The following is a 21,227-nucleotide window of genomic DNA, read 5'->3' as shown; positions in this document are numbered from 1 at the left end:
GGGTCCTGATGTTTCAGTGAGGGACAGAGGGACATACAGTCGTACGATCAAACGCTACATTCGCGTTCCACCAAAGCTCATCCTCGCGAGCCCATCTCATCCTCATCCCTGCTCGGATAGCACACTATGCAAAATGAATACAACATAAATGTTTGTTGCTCTTTAATTTTCATGTAGCATCAATAAAATATTACAAACCGTTTCATTTAGATGACAAGGTGCTGAAACTAAGCAATGTATTCAGGGCTTTGAAGATGAACCGGCTCTGGCAGCAAAGGCAGAAACACACAACAAGCATAGACACACACACACACACACACACACACACACACACACACATGTATACATTCTACATTGATGCACTCACCAAACTGCCAAATGCCAAAGGATTTTCTATAACTATGCAAATTATAAATGATTTTATTCAATCCTCGTAGTTTTTGACTGTTGCCTAAAAGCAAATCGTTGACATAAAGAAATGACTACTATTGACGTTGACGTTGAAACCGTAATCATTTTTTATGTTTTGTTTTTAATCACCACACTGGTTTTCAGTTGGTCTCGGTTGATTAGTAGATGTCCTTATTCATTCTGAATTGCAGAGTATTTCCCATTTACCCAAAAGAAGATTAACCCACGTGTTGGTTGACCCAGGCCCAACACTTTCTGGGCCCCTATTGAACTCCTGTTTGCGGTAATTTGGTAAAATGCTAATGTGTTTAGCCTGGCCTATATCCATTTTTACACAGTGTCTCTCTGAGACAGCCTGAATACCTTTATTAATCAGTTAATATTTAGTTTAATTTATGCATATTACTAAACTAATTTGTGGGGGGAAAAAGGAATTTGGGGCCATCCGGTGCTCTTCGGGTACGTGGACCCAGGACATTTGTTCACATTGTCTGGTCGGTGGTCCAGACTTGCGTTTAGCACTTTAGCATGCGGATCAGATTTACCAATGAAAATAGACAAATTGGAGTTAATAGACTTATTCATAGACTGATGCCCGATATAAAACAGAATAATTTATCTCTGCTTTTAATTATTATGGTATAATTATTATCACACTGCAGCAGACATCTCCTCTGCTCCCTGTGGCAGGGCTGAGCTCCTCCAAGTACACCGACACACGCGCTCACACGCACACACACACCGAGCAACTCAGAGAAGATGCAGTAGTTACAGTAAAGTAATGATAATAACTACGACAAGTACCCCTGGGTACTGTAAGCTCCTGTCTGTATGTAGACAAAGCAGTCCCTCCTCCTTCTGCCAGCGCTTCCTGCAAGAAGTGGCATCAGCAGAAGGAGGAGGCTAGAAGACAGGATGAGCGACTGATACTGTGTTCCTCCTTCCTGCTAATCTTCACTCAGGAATATGGATTATTTTATTGACATTTTGGATTTGTTTTCAGTGAGATTCTCATGTTTTATTGTTACTTTGCTGTTGGACACATCATTGTTGCTGCTCTAGAAACAACATTCAATTGTATGTAAATGTATTCTAATGATCATTTATTTAAAAGCAATCATTTGGTCATTTAAAAAAAAGACAATGTCGATAAAAAAAACTAAACCAAGAGTATCATTAAGTGTAGTGATATCATTAAAATCCTATTGATACCATCCCAAGTGGGAATGTAATGTGACCATATGTATTTACATCACAATACATGTTATTTTTCTTTTTATCTAACGCATTAAAACCTTTCTTCAAATTCTGTGTTCTCAGGTTCCGCACCGAGGTCAACTATGACGTCCTTGAGGTGCGCAATGGACGTTTTCCCTCCTCACCTTTAATTGGTAGCTTCCAGGGTACCCAGGTTCCTCAGTTCCTCATTAGCACCTCCAGCTTCGTGTATCTCCTCTTCTCGACTGACAAGAGCCACTCGGACGTCGGCTTCCGCATACGTTACGAAAGTAAGGGCTTAGAGTTTGTGAACTTCCTAACACAGATTCAAAACGACACGCAAAGATACAGAATAGATATACAGTAAAGGATAGACTCATTTAGCCATGCTTCACAGATCATAATATAAATGAATCTATTATAATATGGACTGAATCAGACAACAGCCATACGCCTTGCCTTGCTCACCGCCTTGCTTGTTAGTAAAAGCTATACAGTCTTTGTCTGCAGGCTCTCATTTTCACTATGAAGTTGTTCTTATTACAACGCCTATAATTAGAAAGTAAATGTGGTAAGATATATTTCGCAGAAAATGGAGAACAAACTGCCTTTTAACATTTCTGGCCTTATCTTGACGTTTTGAAAACGGGGTCCAAGTCTAATTACACTGCAAGCAGGTGTATTTTCAGTATCTTTGTTTCTGTCACTCCTTTTGTTCTTCCTCTAATTGTTGATCCTGTTCCCCTCTAGCCCTGCAGTTGCTGTCAGATCACTGCGTGGACCCTGGTATACCTGTCAACGGGCAGCGACACGGAAATGACTTTTATGTGGGCGCTTTGGTGACATTTAGCTGTGATGCGGGTTACACACTTAGTGACACGGAGCCTTTAGAGTGTGAACCCAATTTCCAGTGGAGCCGCCCCCTGCCTAGCTGCGATGGTACGTTCCATAATATTGACCGAGAAATGAATAGTCTCCTGCCAGATTTCATCCTATTCAGAGATAGGATTAAAGCTACATTCATTGTTGTATGTTATTCCAGATGAAAAAGTCGAAATCCTTTTGAGCACTTTGCTCCATATTGAATCACATTTAAATTCACATAAATGTCTTGAGTTATTATAAAATCCATTAAAGATAGCGTTTCTTTCAGCAACTCATTTTTTTTTTACTTTAAAAGTGTTGGGCTCTTTTCATCATAAATGTTTTATATGTAGGGCCTTGAGCTTCCCCTTTGATGTTTCCCTTTTTCCTCATCTGTAAATACTTTTATATTTAGGAACATTATTGATTTCTGCCCACTTTGTAATGATATTGATGATACCACTGTCTCCTTTTTATGCCGTCTTGAAGGGCACCTCTTGTAAAATGTATTTTATCCCATTTTTAATGCACAGACAAGTTTGTCTATTTTTTGGGAACATTTTATTTCTGTCTTCACCCACTTTGTTTTTGCCCTCTGTTTTTGCCTCTCTTATTTCTCTCCATCATCCGTCACCCGCTGTACCCATTCACTCTGTGTCGTGACTCGTCAGCATTGTGTGGAGGTTATATACAGGGCAACTTCGGCACCATCCTGTCACCTGGCTTCCCAGACTTCTACCCCCACAACCTGAACTGCACATGGATAATCGAGACCTCCCATGGCAAAGGTTAGCAGGGAAATTTTGTGTCAACCACATGCCGCAGTCAAACTCAATTTCCCTTACAATGTCATTTCCCCCCTCTGAGTGGCCTTTGTATTCTGCCGAACATGCTGTCCCTGGAAGACGTGCTGAGAGGCTGGCCTAGGGCTACAGTGCCAAGGGACAGTGCTCCAGTCATGTCACCTCTGAAAGAGCTCTCACATCAAATTGACACAGCCTTATTTGCGGATGCTCTCTATCGGCTGGGTGTAATGTGTTTGATAAGTGACAGAGAGGGGAGACGGGGACTTGATGCTCTACGCATTATGAAACTGAGAATGTTGTTCCACATGTTTTGCCTTGAATGCAAATTCCAACTTGCAAGAGTTTATTCTTTGGACATATATGATAATGATACTCGCAAGTACATCATTGACTTATGTTAAGGTCAGGAATGAAAATGTAAAATTGAAAGTGCATTTTACCAGTTGATCCTTCTTCCTCTTTTATTCAGGTGTCCAATTCAGCTTCCACACCTTCCACCTGGAGAGCCCTCACGACCATTTGTTGGTGACGGAGAACGGCAGCTTCTCTCAGCCCCTGTGGAAGCTGACGGGCTCCACACTGCCGTCGCCTCTCAGTGCGGGCCTATTTGGAAACTACACCGCCCAGATACGCTTTCTCTCCGACTTCTCCGTTTCCTACGAGGGATTCAACATCACTTTCTCTGGTAAGAATGGATTTAGATTTTTTTCAAATGCTGAGAGACGACAAGAGGGATAGCTGATTGAGGTATTAAGCCGAGAAATTTTTTTAGACGGGTGTGAGGCCGAGAGGTTAAGCACTGAAGGGATTTATCGCGACAAAGGATCCGTCTTTTTCAAGTTGTAATAGGAGCAACTCGAGAGAAAAATAACTATCGGGATTCCGTGGGATGCCATTCGCCGGTTGGAGAAAATGTTAGTGTTGGGTTAATTTTGTATTTAGATTTTCCGATTACTTTTAATTGGTTATGAAACAATCTCATTGTGATAGTAATACCTCTATTGGTCCACCAAAAAAACCATAAAATGTTAGTTCCTTGTTGGAATTTAAAGATTTACAATACAAACAGCCATAAACCCATTTAGGTAAATTTTTTAGATTGGACGTTTCAGGCTTCAGAGTATTGAACAGTGACTTGCTGTAATCTTTTAAATACAAGGGTATGTTTTGACACAAACATGTATCCTTATTTTGGAGGAGCCCACCATAAACGAGGAGCTAATACTCATCTAAGAATGCGTCCTAGAAATATGTAATTACAGCCACTCGAGAGTGAATTATGAAATGGTTAACATCAAGAGAATTGATTAATTTTAAATGAATCATTTAGGAGAGAGCACAGATGAGCCTCTACCCACTGAGCATCATTTCATCTCCTTTTGCTCTCAGAGCAAACCTGGATATGAAGACTCAGTCTAAATATCATCACAAAGTCCAGGAGACTAAATACCAGCTATTCAATCAAACATTAAGCTTTACAAAATGGATTAATCCTCAAATGTTGACCCACCTCAATGTCACGTGATGCTTTATTGATTTTGATAAATGACACGTTGATTAATTTAAGCATAGTCAGCCTCCTGTTTATCCAGCGGGGAACAGTTGTCAACCTTTCAAAGTGTGACAGAAGTCTGAACCAGTTAAATGTACACTGTCGCACATTAAAAAGTCACAGGACATGGAAGTACCTATGATGATGTTTTCTAGTGGAAAACATATCGGACATATCACAGTTTACCTGGTATATCAATGTACTAATACATCTGTGGTGACAGTACCTTTACACCTTTTCTTTCTTCCAGAGTATAACTTGGAGCCATGTGAGGATCCTGGAATCCCACCATACAGTACCAGAAAGGGCCTGCAGTACGGGGTGGGTGACGCCCTCATCTTCTCCTGTTTCCCGGGTTACCGGCTGGAGGGTCCGGCGAGGGTGATTTGCTTAGGGGGTAGGAGGCGGGTGTGGAGCTCCCCTCTGCCAAGGTGTGTTGGTAGGTGGTCACATCCTTTATTTTGGGCTTTTGTCACCTCCCCTCTATCCCCCCTCACAATGCCATGTCACCTCACTCGCCCTTTTACTTAAACCCACACATCCACTTACACAACTGTCAGTCACGTTGGAAGACGGGGCCTTTTCTCTTTCAATTTTAATTATCTCTTTCCGTCGACCCACGTTACGTCTCTTCATTGGATAGCTTCCCAGAAACAACCTATTTGACGTTGTCCAAATTATATAGAGCAGCAGCTCTAATGAGGGTGACAATAACGAGCTGCAATATGTTAATTGCTGATGTTGCTCGTTGTTGATGTCTGGGAAACATGAGTAAAGCTGGACAGATTTAGGTCAGTATGTTGATTATATGATGCACCAGAACTTAGTAGTTGCATTGGAGCAGTATTAGAAAAACACATTGTATCCTCATCGGCCTAATGATAGGTAAAGCACAGACCATGACAATGAATGATCTATTTGTGATTGGCTTTTGCACGGCTCTTTTCTTTATATGCATGCACTTTCAAACAGAACCTGCACATGGGATACAAATTGTGAATAGCTGTAATTATTCTCTGGGAGTATTTATACCACTTGCCCATTTTTTTTCTTCTCTAAATGAAGTAAGTCATGTGTAAGCGTTACAATTTTGACCCTTTTAAAAACAAATAATTAAAGTTTAGGAAATAAATCCCATTTATTTTCATTACAAATTATATCAGATTCTCTGTTTCTAAATGTTTGTTGTGAGAGTTTGGGCATGTGTTAATTAGGTCAAACAATATCAGCGTGGTGACATTTACTTTCTCTTGTCTCTAATTGAATCCAAATATTAAATGGTTGACAGTGTTATTGTTCACTCTTGCGACAACATTATTTTAGAAAGTTAATACTTCTCTTAATACCTTGTTTATCACCTTTTCTTACCTCGGTGCACAAGATGATATTTTGGATACATTCGTGATCATTTATAATCTGGCAGCTATATTTATATAGCAAACTCTGCCTTCCTTTTTGTCACTCTTCCTGAAGTGACAACAAAAAAATGAAATTTTCAAACATAGCTGAAATTACTTGTAGTCATATTCAGATTGTATTGTGATTATGATGATGTGCCTCTCAACATGCAGGTATAGTTACTGACCGTTTCCCTCTCCCATCACCTCCCATCTCCCTCTGCATGACAGCATGAATGAATACACTGAGAGTTTCAAGCACATAGCGATTGACGTGTCCTCTGCTCTCTCCAACACCACTATCGTCTCCCCTGCTCTCTCCTTCTGTCTCTGTCATTCTCTCCGCTCACTCTCTTTTTCTCTAGCTGAATGCGGCTCATCCGTGACTGGCATGCAAGGGGTGCTGCTCTCACCCAACTACCCCGGTTACTACGGCAACTACCATGAGTGCATCTACTCCATCCAGACGCAGCCTGGCAAAGGCATCCAGCTATGGGCACGAGACTTCCGACTTGATGAGGATGACATGCTCAAAGTGAGGGGGGTTGGAGGGAATCGCAGCCTTGTTAGCGTCGCTGTGTGTGCAGACCCGATCATCTTAATTCAGATGCTTCCTCCCACTCTGCCTCCTTCCCTCCCAGATCTTTGATGGCAGCAGTAATAGGGCTCGTCTGCTGGGGGTGTTTACAGGCAGCGAGCTGCTGGAGACCACCTTGAACACCACCTCCAGCTCCATGTGGCTGGAGTTTATCAGCAATGCGGATAACACCAGTAAAGGCTTTGAACTGCACTTCGTTAGTGAGTAACACACAAAACACCCCCCTTTCTTTACATTTATTATAGTATGCCTTTATCTCATTTTCCAACCTTCATTGCCTCTGCCACATTAATGCTTTCTTCTTGAATACATTCTTCTACTTTCGTTCATCTCACCTCTCTCTCTCTCTCCCTCTCTCCCCCACCAGGTTTTGAGTTGGTGAAATGTGAGGATCCAGGTGCTCCCCAGTTTGGCTACAAGCGGGAGGACAAGGGTCATTTTGCAGGAAGCAGTGTGTCGTATAGCTGTGACCCAGGCTACACACTAAGGGGCCCTGAGGTGCTGACCTGCCTAAGGGGGGAAAGGAGGGCATGGGATAGCCCCCTCCCAATCTGTGTTGGTGAGTCAGATGTTCCCTGAATAGGTTAGAAATCAACTGTGTCCATGCTGTTGGCAGAAATATTAGTTTTGTTGCCAATGTTTGGCGTCTGCTGGTGTCTTCTTGCTCATTGCTTTATATTACATTTTGATTTTTTCTGAAGTATTCAAATCCTTCATTGAAGTAAAGTAGGATTTATACCATCATGTAAACATATCCCAGTACAATATTTGAAAGTTATAAGGACAAAAGTGGGATCAGCAAAAAGGAATTTAAGAATATAAAAATAGGCAGAATGCACGACCATCCCTTTTAAATAATACTGTTGAATTCTCATGATACAGTAGTTTATTGTTGCACTTTGCCAAGTTACAGCTAAACATTAGTTGTATAATTTCAAACAACTAATACAATTGAACTGTAATGTATTAAAAGTGGCGTGAAACAGCGTCGAGTTGTATTGCATTAAATTAGAGGATTCATCACATGCTGCCGGACTGTTTGACACACTGCTAATCCGAACCAGATTTTTTCTGACCTAGTTCTTCATCCTAATAACAATGTGAAGATGACGGAGTAGGTTGAGGAATACTGTATTGTCTGTTTTAGCTCTGCTATTTCGGGACATCCATTTGGTTGCTTTTCCAGCACATTATTCAACACATTATCTAATCGACAGCTTCTTATATTCCTATTGCATCATGATTGCAAACACCCATTTCATAATATGTATGTTTACCAAAATACGATTATCCCCATATCAACAGCACATAGGCAGGCATTTAACCCCTCGTCGTCTGAGAACGAGCCATTCCATCGTTTTGTCGAGTTCACCTGCAGTTCACCCGTCTGTTGTTGACACCTGATACCAACATGCTATGCATTCTTTTTTTAACTATTAAAGACATTCATTCACACACACACTTTATACCGCATGGTGACTTGGTAGAAAACCCTAAATAAGTGTGTGGATCTTCTCCTGGGCGACATGTTGACAGAATCTCTCGAAAACCAGCCAGAAGCTCGGTATGGAAAACCGGCAGATTGGTGTTCTTTGACATCAACTATGGTGATTAGAATAATAAAGCTCGACTTTTCAACCCAAGCTGACAGGTAATTTCATGACTGGGTATAAACAACATTCAGCGTACTGTATATCTCTGCAGGATTGTCCTCCCCATGCCCCTTTCACTGCAGATGATAGCCTAACAGACAGAGTGAATTTGGGAGCAGATGAGGGACTGCTTCTGTTTGTAATGGTGGGATTATTTTCTAGCAGTGGGGACACACCAAACACAGATGAGATGGATAGAGTGTGCAAGGGAGGGAGGAAAATGAAATTGAGTTGAAAACAGTGGAGAGAGTTCGTATCCGGAAAGTTGCAACCCCAAATAACTGAGTAGCTCTGTTTAAAACAGGGTTACATTTTATTGTCACTGAATATTATAGTGCATATCCAATTAAATGTACTATAATCTTTATATTTAACCACACATGTCTACATATTTATAATGTCTAACTGACACGTGTCGCTTAGGTAAGTTATTTGCGTGTTTGTTTGATTGGGTTGTCACCTCGATGTATTGTTTCTATATATGAAACAACCCACCTGTCATTGACACAATATGTCTTGTGGAGAGGGACATTTAAACTACAAAAAGAGAGGCAGAGCCTGAGTTGATTTTAGAAAGGTGTATGTGGAGACATAGATTGAAAGGGTAGAGTAGCTGAGGGAGTTACACTGCCAGCACTGAGCAGTAGTTTCTTAGGTCATAAGGCGAGAAGAAAGAGATGGATTTGTCATACTGTGATAGATCACCCTCTTCTTTTTTTCTCTCCATGAAAAGGCAAGTTTCTTTCCACAAGAAAAGAACAAGAGAGGGGAAAAAGCTTGACGAGAGACTACACTATAGTTTAAATATTAATATGTTTACGCTTTAATTATTTTTGCATTTTTCCTCTCTTTCCAAGATAGTGAAAGCAAAAATATAAATCAAATCTTAAAAAATATTTTTTTGCAACCAAGCACAAAGTCTATTTCAAGTAGTGTGTATTGTTTTGTGTGTTTCTGCTTTGACAGCAAAAATGCTCAGAGGCCAGCTCTGGTGATTATTGCTGTTTAAATGTTTAATGCATGAGGGAGATGGAGAGAATGAAGGAGGGAGACAATGAAAGAAACAAAGGAAGGATTTTTTGAGAAAGGCATTTTTGTCAAATGGAAAGTAACACAATGTGTATGCCTGATGTGTATGGAGACACTGTAGTTTCTTTGTGTGTGCTGATATATTATCATGATTTTCTTGGGTTCTTAGTTACTTCCTTCCTTTGTGAGTGTTATCATCATTACCGTCATCATCAGTATGATTACTCAACCTCGGTTTCTCCTTTTGAAGGAGGTATTTTCCTGTCAATGGAAAGAAAAAAGCGGAGAACATTTTACCTTTTACATGTCAGTTTAAATTGCTGGAAAGCAAAAACACTCCAAATATGGTTTTGATGGAGATTCCTTTTTTCATTCACCTTTATAAATAGACTGAGAGGTGGTGATTGAAGGGGGGCTGAACATTGCTTTTCAGTCAGAGTATTTTTGATGGCAATTTATTACTTGAAGCTATAACAAAAAGTGTCATTCTTCACACTGTTTTGAACTAAATGGGTTGGCCTCTGTTTTTGCATTGTAGTTTCCTAGAAATGCGTTTCTGTTGTTGTTGTCAATATAGTGAGGGACTAAGCTTATGTGGTGTATGTTGTGTACCTCAGGGGGACTTATTGAACCGTGATAATATACTAGAACCATCATGGTCTCGACTACTACTACGAATACCCCTATAGGCACGCTCAATGACATTCTCTTTGTGTGATCAATGTTGCCCAGCAGATGCTGATAGCAGTGATGCTTTCTTCATGGCAACTATATATCCATTCTGTACACTATATATATTTCTGAATAATCAATGAAGATATATTCGATATTTTTGCCATATAAATCACAATTTCTTCTCCAAAGGTTACACTGAAAATATGTTGAATGTTCTGTTGTTCAGTCAACACGTCCATCAACTTCTGATGAGGTCATTGGCTGAGATGGTGGATTGCTTTCGCTGAGCCAAGGACATATACGTAGAGTATATCAAGTTGGCTGCTCTCCGCCCTATCATTCAAATTACATGCAAGATGATGAAGCACTTCACATTTAAGCATGTGACTGCTTTGTCAATCATTAAAAATAATGAGAGAAAACTGATGTGCTGTACTTAGTGCGAGTGGTATGATCCGATTTCTGCCATGTAAGTATGTTAACCTTTCTATAATCTTATGATAATTTGACTTCGCGAACATTGATGAGCTTGTCCTTATTTTGCACTTCCTTTTATTTAATTCCTCGTCATTGCCTTCCTAATTTTTCTCTCTCTCCCTCTCTCTATCTTTCTAGCGGAGTGTGGCGGCACCATCAAGGATGAGCCTTCTGGTCGTATACTGTCTCCCGGCTATCCAGCTCCATATGAACACAACCTGCACTGCGTGTGGACCATTGAGGCCACCCCTGGAAGCACTATCAGGTCTGTTCGCGCCTCCTAGATCTCTGATTGCATTGTTCTTTTCAGGCTTTCTTTCAATCTGCCACCTTTCAATATACTTCCAATTTAGCCCGCCTTGTTGCAGTGGTATTCATCACTTTCACAGACTGCTGTGTAATCAATCTTCAGGGTGCTGCTATTGGCCAATAGTTGAGTTACTACTGCATGAGGGGAAATGCCACCTCAGAGCCTCAAGAAAGTCAAGTATTTGGCTTTTATGTGTTATATGCTTTAGTTTCCTAAATTTGATTACATTTAAGTAAGAACAAATCCTGCAAGGTGAATGGTTTTTACTCTAGGTTTTTTGTTGATACCTATAATTTAAACTTAGGTTATTCTCCAGCACCATATTTTGTTACTGATGTATGTAAATTGTATTGATCAATATTTCCTGCATAATTTCTTAATACATTTTGAAGGCCTGTCATTGTCACGCAATTGAGTTGCCCCTGTGGATTCCTTCAGGGTTGTGCCGTGAATGGTACACCCCAAAGTGATCATTACTTAAACAGTCCGATTTTCAGCCACATTGCGATGGTCACACTTTATTTACCATCTAATGGAACTTTGGGAATAATTAGCTACATGAATCAGATTCCTCCACCCACAGCAATGTGGTTTCCAACCGCCCCTATTTGTCTTCCTCCATTGACTCTTCAGGCAGGCATTACTCGCCTATTTTGCATTCATACAATCAATAGATGACAAAAGTGTTGATTCACGTATGCAGTTGTTTGTTTGTGGATGGGCTCATTCCTGTGGCTTTCAGAGTAGTCAACAGAGATTTTACATCAACCTTATTTGGCCAATCCTACGCAAACAGACGATTATTTAATTAGATGGTAGTGTGTTTAACAAAAAATAGGTTTTTGCTTTCTTCACCTTTTCTCACCCAGATTCAACTAAACAATCCTTTTTAACTGATATTTTTTAATTCAGTTTTAATATTTCTAACCCTGTAACCTTCTATTTCACATTCAATTATTTTTTTTCAAGAATAGCTATGCTCAAGAAACACACCTTTTTAATAGTCCATCTATTTCTAGGTATTATTGTGCACTTGACACTGAAACAGGAACTAATTCCTTTTTATATCTGCCCACATTTTTATGCTACGCTTCACATTTATTGTACAGATGACTGGTGATTCCTTCGATTCTCATTCAACTGCTGCTAAGAGGGATATTTTTCTCTTTCTGCCCTTTCAATTGTCAGTGTGTGTTAAACCATTGCACAGCGGTTTATTCTCCATGTACAAAGCATTACTTTATTTGAAAACACTTTATAAAACACAATATCTAGAAATATTTGTACAAAGGACATTCCATGTAAGTCCTCTCAGCCATCTGACTGTAACAAATATAGTCTTTCTGGAAGATTATTCTTAACAATTGAACAATAATGTGTGTATGTGGATGGATGGAAAGGCAGAGAACACAATGGAGGGTTTAGGTAAGGGCACTATAATAATTCATCCAACATTTATGAATCCTTCCTGTACTTTTTATATACATAGAAAATACATTTTAGGTGATTTAAATGCCATCAAAGTGATCACTTTGATATTTGTCGAAAGAAGTTTGATATCTGCCTTGTTAAGGCTGACAACTAGTATTGTTGTTGCTCTGTGCCGTGTCATTTTCATAATTTCGTAGAGTTCTGTTTGTTTGTCTTCATGGATCTATTTGTGTGCACATGCTGCCCCGTATGTTGCACACCTGACACGACTAGGTCCCTCGTGGTTGCTACTTTAGGTTCTTTAGTGCCTTCGCTACCTCTGGGTCGCTGGACTTCCTCTGCAAGGTATGCTCCATATACATGGCTTTGATCCTACCCACGCTATTCATTATTGAGAAGAATTTGCAATGCATTAGCCCAGGGATTCATGCTATGTCAAATAGTGTAGCTGCAGGTAGCACATTAATCAGGCCGTACTGCGTTTATGAGAGGCCAGGTGATGTGCCGACTGACAGCAGACAACAAAAAAGCCCAAGGACTGGTGTGTAGAGAGTTGTTTATGCAAGAGCGTATAGGTGGTGGGAGAGAGTGGAATACAGACGTAAAGAGATGATATGAAATGAATAGAGTTGATAAGGGAGGTAATGAGCCATTTTACCGATGGATCATTCAGTGTTTACTGCCACAGAGATAAAAGGAGGGATCTAGGCCACATGGTACACTGAACAAAGAAGCCATAAGCATTCATCTTAAAATTGGTATTCAGAATTTATTAATAAATACTCCTTATCATTTGAGAGCTCCACTCCTGTAAGACACAGTGCACTCTGTGTGTTATGATACTGAATGAATCTTTTGTGACTGTTTTCAACAGCATTAACAGCGGAGAGGCCAATTTAATTAGGCTTTGTCCAATGGCTCCAGTGATTTGGACAGTAGTCACAATTGATATCTACACCCATTGACAGCAGTCTTTTGACAGTTGCAAAATATCCATAAATCCCAAGTATATCATCAATGGCGTCGTATTGTGTTAGACAGTAAACGATTGATCAACTTCTAAGGAGCAGTTTCAGGATTTGTCTTTCAATCTGATCGTCAGTACGGTCTGAAACTTTCAGCTTAAGGGGAGACTTGTTCAACTACGATCATATCTGAGCGCCAAAATAACTCTTAAGATGCATACTTCCCCTTAAGGAGAAGCATATACCGGTACCACTTTTCCAATTGAATTCAACCCCCATTTGTCGAGCTCTATCACAGAAATAGGACCCTCAGTCTCAAATGAATATGCACATATATTTCACTTGATTTGCACAGCCCTAAAGAGCACAATATATAATATTCTTCCAGTTTGTTTGTGTATGTATGTTTGTGTCTGTGTGTGTATCTCCCAGAGAACCAATTTGAGTTTTTGACCATTCCAAAATGGGGATTATTTTTACACGGTGTAGTTTTTATGGCTTGCTGTACTTCTTTAATGGGAATATAAAGTTGTTTTTTTTGGTCATTTTAAATTTGGGTCAGGTTAGAGAAAGATTGTGTGTCTGTGGTTGTGGCTGTGTGTGTGTGTGTTCTCTTCAACCTCTACTTTTATCTAACTGATTCCATTCCCAGTTTCACACATTTTCCTGGCTAAAAATTATTATAACTGTTCTTTTATCTTCATGATAACTCTTACATGCTATTTCATCATGTGTCCAACAGTACATAAACTGTCCAAGCGTGGTTCAAGTGTGAAAAAACCCAAAGCGTGTTGGTTGAACTACCTGGTGTGCTTGGTGACTGTTAAAGTTCATGGTATAAATGTGTCTCCTTGACAGAGGATCCCACAGAGGCCACACCCACACACATTGATGAGGTTTGCTCTTCATGTGCCTTTACAATCTCAATCGGTTGCTAATTAGTAGACAGTCGCAAGTGTAAGTTTGTTTGCTCTATATCTCCCTTCTACCTCATTCCTTCACACTGTACTATACACACACGCGCACACGCACACACACATCCATACACCCCCTACATACTTTATTATTTATTATCTTCATGCACACATACACATCCTCTGAAGACTCCCCACAGGACTCGAGATTGCAGCTAGACTATTTTGTATTTGTATATGAGCGCCTCAGCACTCAATTTCTCTCTCTGTTTCTCTCATATGAATACAAAATGGTTTCGACAGAATCAAGACAGCTAAGAAATCTTTCCCATCCCTCTTTTCCCGATCTCATCTCCTCGCGGCAATTCCTCTGACACTTGATTGAGCTACTTTATCTCGTTAAGAAGGGGACAAGTGTAAAGGAGAGCCCTGAGCCGCAAACTTTAAAACATGGCTTTCTTTGATTCCACAAAACATTAATCGCACACACATTTCCTTTTCCTTGGTGAGAGAGTAATTTCGCTTCTCTCCACCTGTAGTTTTATATTCCTCCCTAATGTACCCTTCCCACACTCAACCTCACCGCCCAAGCATGTATGTAAAGGGAAATGGACTTTCCCCACTGCGAACAAGCCAACACTTATTTTCCTAGTTCCTCTGTAATAAACAACTTTGGATGACTAACTGTTAAGCATTTTGTTTGTATGTAACAAGTGCAAACCTGTGCACAGACTCTACAGCAGTGGTCTGCATCACAAAACACACTCACAAAGCAAGAAAAATGGCCACAAAGAAAGTTGTTTTCTTGCTACTGTCCTGCATCCCTCTTATCCTCTCTCCATCTTCTCTTTTTCACTATCTCCGTATCCCTCCCCCTCAGCCGTCACTCTTGGATAGTGACAAGGAGAGATAGGCTATTTAGATCTTGTATAAAAGGAACCAATTATACTAACATGCAGCCCACGTCCATCCTTTCCATCCGACCGCTCAGCAAAATCCTTCCATCCTTCAGAGCTTCCTCTGCTCTCCATCAACCTCTTATCCTCTTGCCATCATCCTCTTTTTCCATCAGCCAGACAATGATTAACGTTGGTCTGTTTTTGTTCCCTCCCTCACCTTCCGCTTTCCTTCGACGTACGTCTTCCTTCCCACCCACCTTTCCGTCTTCCTTTTATCACATAAATCTGGACGTGGAACATGATGCCACTCGGTGTCTGGCAGTCCTGAAGGTTGCATTAGCACAAGAGATCAGTCAGCACACGAGCACGGACCCAACACGTGAGGTGACCGGCGCTTGATTCCGACATTGCTCATGCAAATCATCCGGAAACCATCTGTTACTCATCCTCAACGCGGTGTTCATTAGCATACAGTATACACACATGCTGTGCATACTGTATGCACATTAATAGTCCCATGCAGGAAGGCACATATTTTAGATATTTTGTTTTAACTATGCTGGAAAATCCAGTGAAACGCCTTAGCATCTCCTGTCTAGAGAAAAGAGGTGGAGCATAGGTAAAGGATGGTAGTACCTCTGGATTTGATAACAGCGTTTGCATAGCAGGCATCCAAATGCCTGAGATGCTTACATAATGGGGATGGATGCCTTTCAACATCAGATTTGGTCACTAGAAGGACGAGCCAGGATGGCAGTGGGAGATGTACACCTCTCTAACTAGCACTTGAATTTAATAATGTGTCTCATATAATGCTTCAGAATACCTGGACAGGTATTAGAGTTTTGTGAGAAACGAGTATGGTTACATCAGGACAACAGAAAGTCTACATCTTCTACCGGAAACTAGAAACACATCTTTTCCGACTACACCTTGAATAAAAACAGATTAGCACGTCATTGGCACTTGAACGGCTCTTACTTGTGGTACTTTTGTAGTTTGACTTTCTCGAAGAAATGTAACTTTCTTTATTCTTGTTGTTCCGAGTTTGTACTGATGATTGAATGCACTTATTGGAAATCGCTTTTGGATAAAAGCGTCTGCTAAATGACATGTTATGTAGTGAGGAATATCGAATGAAATGTGGCCTCTGCAAAAGGTACGACACCTTGTACTTGAGAGCTGCCAATTAGAACCGCTGTGTTGGACTGGTGCATTTCACTGTCAATTTATCTTCTCTAAAAGAAGGTTCACTTTCACACCCACATGTATTTAAACTCAAACCACTGAGTTGTTGACACCCGTGTCTCTGATCTTTGAGCTGCTGCCAACCTAAGCAAAATAAATGAGTCTCTTGTCTAACTCTTAATAGGCAAAACACTTGAACACTTCGGGGTTTCATTGTCTGTGCCACGAGAGAAAACAAAGATGTGTGTGCCATGTAATTTAAGTTTGGAACCAAATCAACATCTGTTCTCTGTGAGGCCCAGAGCACCGAGGAGAAGTAAACAGGCTTCAAGATTCAAGATGTTTTATTTGTCACATACACACTGAAACACGCCACTCTCTTCTCCTTGCTACTGCAGCACATACGCATTTCTATGTTTCATTCACACTTTTTGAATGATTACCAAAATCTCACAAGGGTATCACTTATGCTTCATTGAATATTAGCAAGAGAACTGTAAGCAGAGGAAGGGGTACAACATGTCGGATTAGTTTGCATGCCATTTGTTTGCGGATTAAATTTGAAACATGTGTTCCCCTGCTTTGCAGAGCTATGGAGGTTGATGTGTGTACTGTATACATGCATGTCTCTCTCACTGCATCAGTTTACCAGGCGGGTATGCTTATATAATAAGGCTGTGTAATGCACCATACCCTTCAAATATTCCCATCGGTGTTCATTTGCGTGAATAGATACTCGTGCACCTGTCTGCATCTGTTTGTCTTATGTGCACCTTTTTCACGGGCATTACAACAGGACATGTCAAGTGGGTTATGTACAGTATCCACACACACACAGCACATCGTTGAGTAGCCTCCGGCTGCTGCTCACACATCAGATAGTATGGATATCGGAGTCTGACACCAATTATGCGGAAACGGTGGAAACTTGTTGCTGGACCTGAGGCATCAGTGGGTTGCTGTTTCTCCTCTGTATAATCTGAAGCTCAAGGCTCTGTGTGTACGTGTATGTAAAGGCATGATGATACTAACAGCTCAAAGTACCATGGTTTCCTCTGCTTTACTGGGACAGATGACCACTCAACATGTTAAACTTAAAATCATATTTTCCGAAAATGACTACTGGATGGGATAGATTTATAATAAACTAAGCTCAAGTTTGTGGACAAAATAATATAATAAACAGCTCTGCAGACTGCTCTCTTTAAAAAGAAAGGAAAACAATAAGTGCTGTTTGCTTTATATTAAAACTGAAATCATTGAAACATGAGGGAGAGTAAGTATTTGCTTTTGGGTAAAAATGTTTTTCATTGAGTTGTCATAATGAAATCATTTTCAGAATAGATTTGTTATGACTCTTTGACAAATATCATAACTTTTCACAAGTTTGGGATGCCTTTGTCACGGCAGTACCAGGATGTTAGGCTGTGTTCATATTCACCCAGTATCTCAGTAACATCCATACAATATGTCACACATCATCTAAGTAGAGCATTTTAAGCAACATTAAGAGAATGTTTTCTTTTGCTGTCATAAATCCTTTTTTGTTTTGATAAACACCTCGTGTAAATCAAGTGAGTCAAGTTCAGTTCAACAAATTGGTTTCCTCTATTTTGAGTACTCCTTCATCTCAGCACATTCCATTGTTTTCTCTTATTTCGAAGGTATGTAAGACAGCAATGTGTTTTCAGAGAAAAAAAATCTAAGGCGTGAATTAAATGAGCTGACGAACATTGAAATAATGTATTGTCAGCATATGAAACTGAGAATACTGTTACTGTATTTAAATAAGTTATTTATATTGAGTGGCCCATATCAACATTACTACCAGTCTCTCTTTTGTTTCTAAAATACCATTTCCTTTCCTAATAGTCGTGCTGAGGCTTTCCTAAACCTTTACTAGTCACCAAGCAATATGTCATTGTATTGAGGCTGACCCTCCTACACACACACAAACACAAGTACACAACGACAGTGCATTTCACATGCAGTGGACCACCAACTGGCTTACAGCTGTCTGTACCTAAGTGAAGGCAAGATATGTTGACAGCGTCATTTTTCTCATGTCTAGACTTCAACTATTAAATGTCGTGGCAGACGTTTCTGCTTGACTCACATTGTGGAACATCCATTGGATGCTCTGGATCTGGCGTCTGTGATTCACATTTAAATGCTATTTGTTTCCCGACATTTATTGTGGACCTTCACCTGCTGTTTGCCTTTCCTTTATTTATTTGTTTCTCCTTTAATCACATTAATACCTTGTGTGCATTGATTCTTAAATAAATACTCAGTAGTTTGATAAAATCCATTTATGTCCTCCTCTTCGGCTCTGATTCATCGTTATTTCCACTTTTGAAACTGTGAAATTACCTTTCTGCTTTTTTATCATGACATTTAATATTTGACTTTCTAGAATACAAATAAAATACTGAGTCTTGATTGGAGCCCTTTTGAAAGACAGAGGAAGTTTACACATCCCCAATGAATGTTGATTGTTCTCTCTCGAATAAAGCTGTTAATGAAACACTGCAAGATATGGACTTCTGTTTCAATTACCTGCCATTAAAAGAAAGCTAATTTTGTTCCGTTTGAACGAAATAATATTAAAACATGAGGTGGCAATAGCCAACATGTACATACTTAAATATTTCTCTAAAAGAATAAACAGCTTTTCGTCTGGCTCTGAATTATAGGGGATGTGTGGTAGTTAAAGCCTTAATACATCAGAGGGAGTTTCATATATTAATTGGTATGGCCTCTAATGTATCTTGTCTTTGTCTTTAACAGTCTGCATTTCCTGGTTTATCACACGGAGGAGGTCCACGATGTGCTTCGGATCTGGGATGGGCCCCAGGAAGGAGGGGTCCTGCTGAGGGAGCTCAGTGGCTCAATGTTGCCCCCGGACGCCCACAGCACCTTCAATACCGTCAGCCTGCAGTTCACCACTGACTTCTTCACGAGCAAGCAGGGCTTCGCTCTGCAGTTCTCTAGTGAGTGGGAAAGAGAGGGGTGGGGGGGGGGGGGAGAAATGTGAGATAACCTTTGGTTAAATGGCTGGGTCGTAACTGGGTTCAGAGAAGAAAAGATTCACCATTCACATGTTTTAACTCTGACCTATGACAATAATACCACTTCTTTCATTATGTGACTGAGGATAATTTGTATGCTGATTATTAAGTCTCCTCTTGCTCCTTCAGTCTCCACTGCAACCTCCTGCAATGACCCGGGCTTGCCTACGAATGGGACCCGCGGCGGCGACAGCAGGGAGCCCGGAGACCATGTGGTGTTCCAGTGTGATCCTGGCTACAGTCTGCAGGGCGCCAACCGGATTGCCTGCACGGAAATCAACGGTCGCTTCTTCTGGCAGCCAGACCCTCCGACATGCGCAGGTAGTAAAGCAGCATGCAACCATCAGTTAATCCTGCTGCGTGGACTACGCCTTTGTAACACCTTGCTCTCTGGCATCTGCAAAAAATACCTCTCCCGCCTCGACCTCCTTGCAGCTAGATTTTGACTGGAATTAGAAAACATGACCACGTTTCAATAATCCTGCAATCCGGTGGGTTTTAGAAGCTTTTCTCGATTACATCCAAAGCCCTGGAAAGCCTTGCCCCAAATTATCTATCAGATCTCCTATTTCCTTCTGTCCCTTCCCGCACCTTGGGATCGGGGGCTGCATCATTCCTTGTTGAACCAACGTCCAGATTATTACTCAAAGGTGATGAAGCCATTGCAGTATATATATATATATAAGGATCTTATGCAGTCTATCGCATCACCTCCCTTGCTGGTCTGAAACAGGAAGTCAATACGGATTCCTAACATGATTACTTAACAGACTCTTAAAGTTAATCTTAAGTGGCAAACCAGATAGCTGTGTTCCCTCGACGTTTCTAGAAGTCACTGCAGCAGACAGAGATATCTGATTATTCTGTCCCTCAATACCAACACAGGCCTCTCAGTCAGACATGCCTCCACTCTCTTACAGTCTTTATTTTTGTTAATATATCATCACACTGGGTTCTCTAGGAAACAATGCAAATTGAAAATGATGATTTATTTATTGTAATTAGCTGCCGTGTTTAATTAATGCTTAGCTTAATTAGTTTGATCATTTCTTTGGTGAGGGGTTTGGTAGTCACAGGTGAGACAATGGTAAGCAGTGTCAATAGGCATTACATCTCAATTAACCGTTTGTCACTACCCCTTCCCATGTGGAAGCCGTCTAGCACATTAAACAGGAAACCATGAAGTTCAACAATGTATTTGTTACTTTAAAGGTTGGTGTTAATTACCTTTGGAAACGTTGTCATCTTTTTGTGTACTTTATAACCACTAATTACCTTCTTTTTTTTGGGTGCTGTTAGATTTTTCTTTTTAAATGTTAGCAGTTCCATCGGTTGGCTGAACAATAAGCTAATTACTTTGAATTTGCTGCCTACGGGTTTGAACAAAGTAATAACAACTTCATGATATACCATTTAATGATTTCACTGTGACAACAGACTTTGAATGACTATGCATCAGCTGAAAGTTTGTGTTTGAGTTTTGTTTAGTGCTGCATTTACTAATCAATTTCTCCCATTCCGTAGCACCGTGTGGGGGGAACCTGACGGGTCCTAGCGGGCTGATTCTGTCTCCTGACTATCCTGAACCTTACCCGCATGGAAGGGAGTGTGACTGGAGAGTAACCGTCATACTGGACTATGTCATCGCTCTTAGTTTTAACCAGTAAGCTTCAGTAGCACCTTGATTGCAGCATTTCTGCCATACCTGTCACAACCATTCACAATACAAACACTATGTGTGTCCATGTATGTTGAATGGTATTCTATCCT

General features: G+C 40.5%; 1 protein-coding gene across 1 annotated transcript in view; it reads left to right on the top strand.

Annotated features, from left to right (window-relative positions):
- Positions 1–21,227, top strand: part of csmd2 (CUB and Sushi multiple domains 2) — a 208,905-nt gene that overhangs the window by 116,411 nt on the left and 71,267 nt on the right. The window contains exons 18-29 of the mRNA XM_056417277.1: positions 1,732–1,919; positions 2,380–2,568; positions 3,165–3,281; positions 3,769–3,984; positions 5,102–5,290; positions 6,614–6,783; positions 6,890–7,046; positions 7,214–7,405; positions 10,818–10,944; positions 19,177–19,379; positions 19,587–19,778; positions 20,982–21,120. Coding sequence (XP_056273252.1) covers positions 1,732–1,919; positions 2,380–2,568; positions 3,165–3,281; positions 3,769–3,984; positions 5,102–5,290; positions 6,614–6,783; positions 6,890–7,046; positions 7,214–7,405; positions 10,818–10,944; positions 19,177–19,379; positions 19,587–19,778; positions 20,982–21,120 — 2,079 coding nt within the window. The remainder of the gene's footprint in view (positions 1–1,731; positions 1,920–2,379; positions 2,569–3,164; positions 3,282–3,768; positions 3,985–5,101; positions 5,291–6,613; positions 6,784–6,889; positions 7,047–7,213; positions 7,406–10,817; positions 10,945–19,176; positions 19,380–19,586; positions 19,779–20,981; positions 21,121–21,227) is intronic.

The sequence above is a fragment of the Pseudoliparis swirei genome, chromosome 1 (genome assembly GCF_029220125.1).
Source record: "Pseudoliparis swirei isolate HS2019 ecotype Mariana Trench chromosome 1, NWPU_hadal_v1, whole genome shotgun sequence".
In the NCBI taxonomy this organism is placed as follows: Eukaryota; Metazoa; Chordata; class Actinopteri; order Perciformes; family Liparidae; genus Pseudoliparis; species Pseudoliparis swirei.
This window is presented reverse-complemented; position numbering and strand designations above follow the sequence as displayed.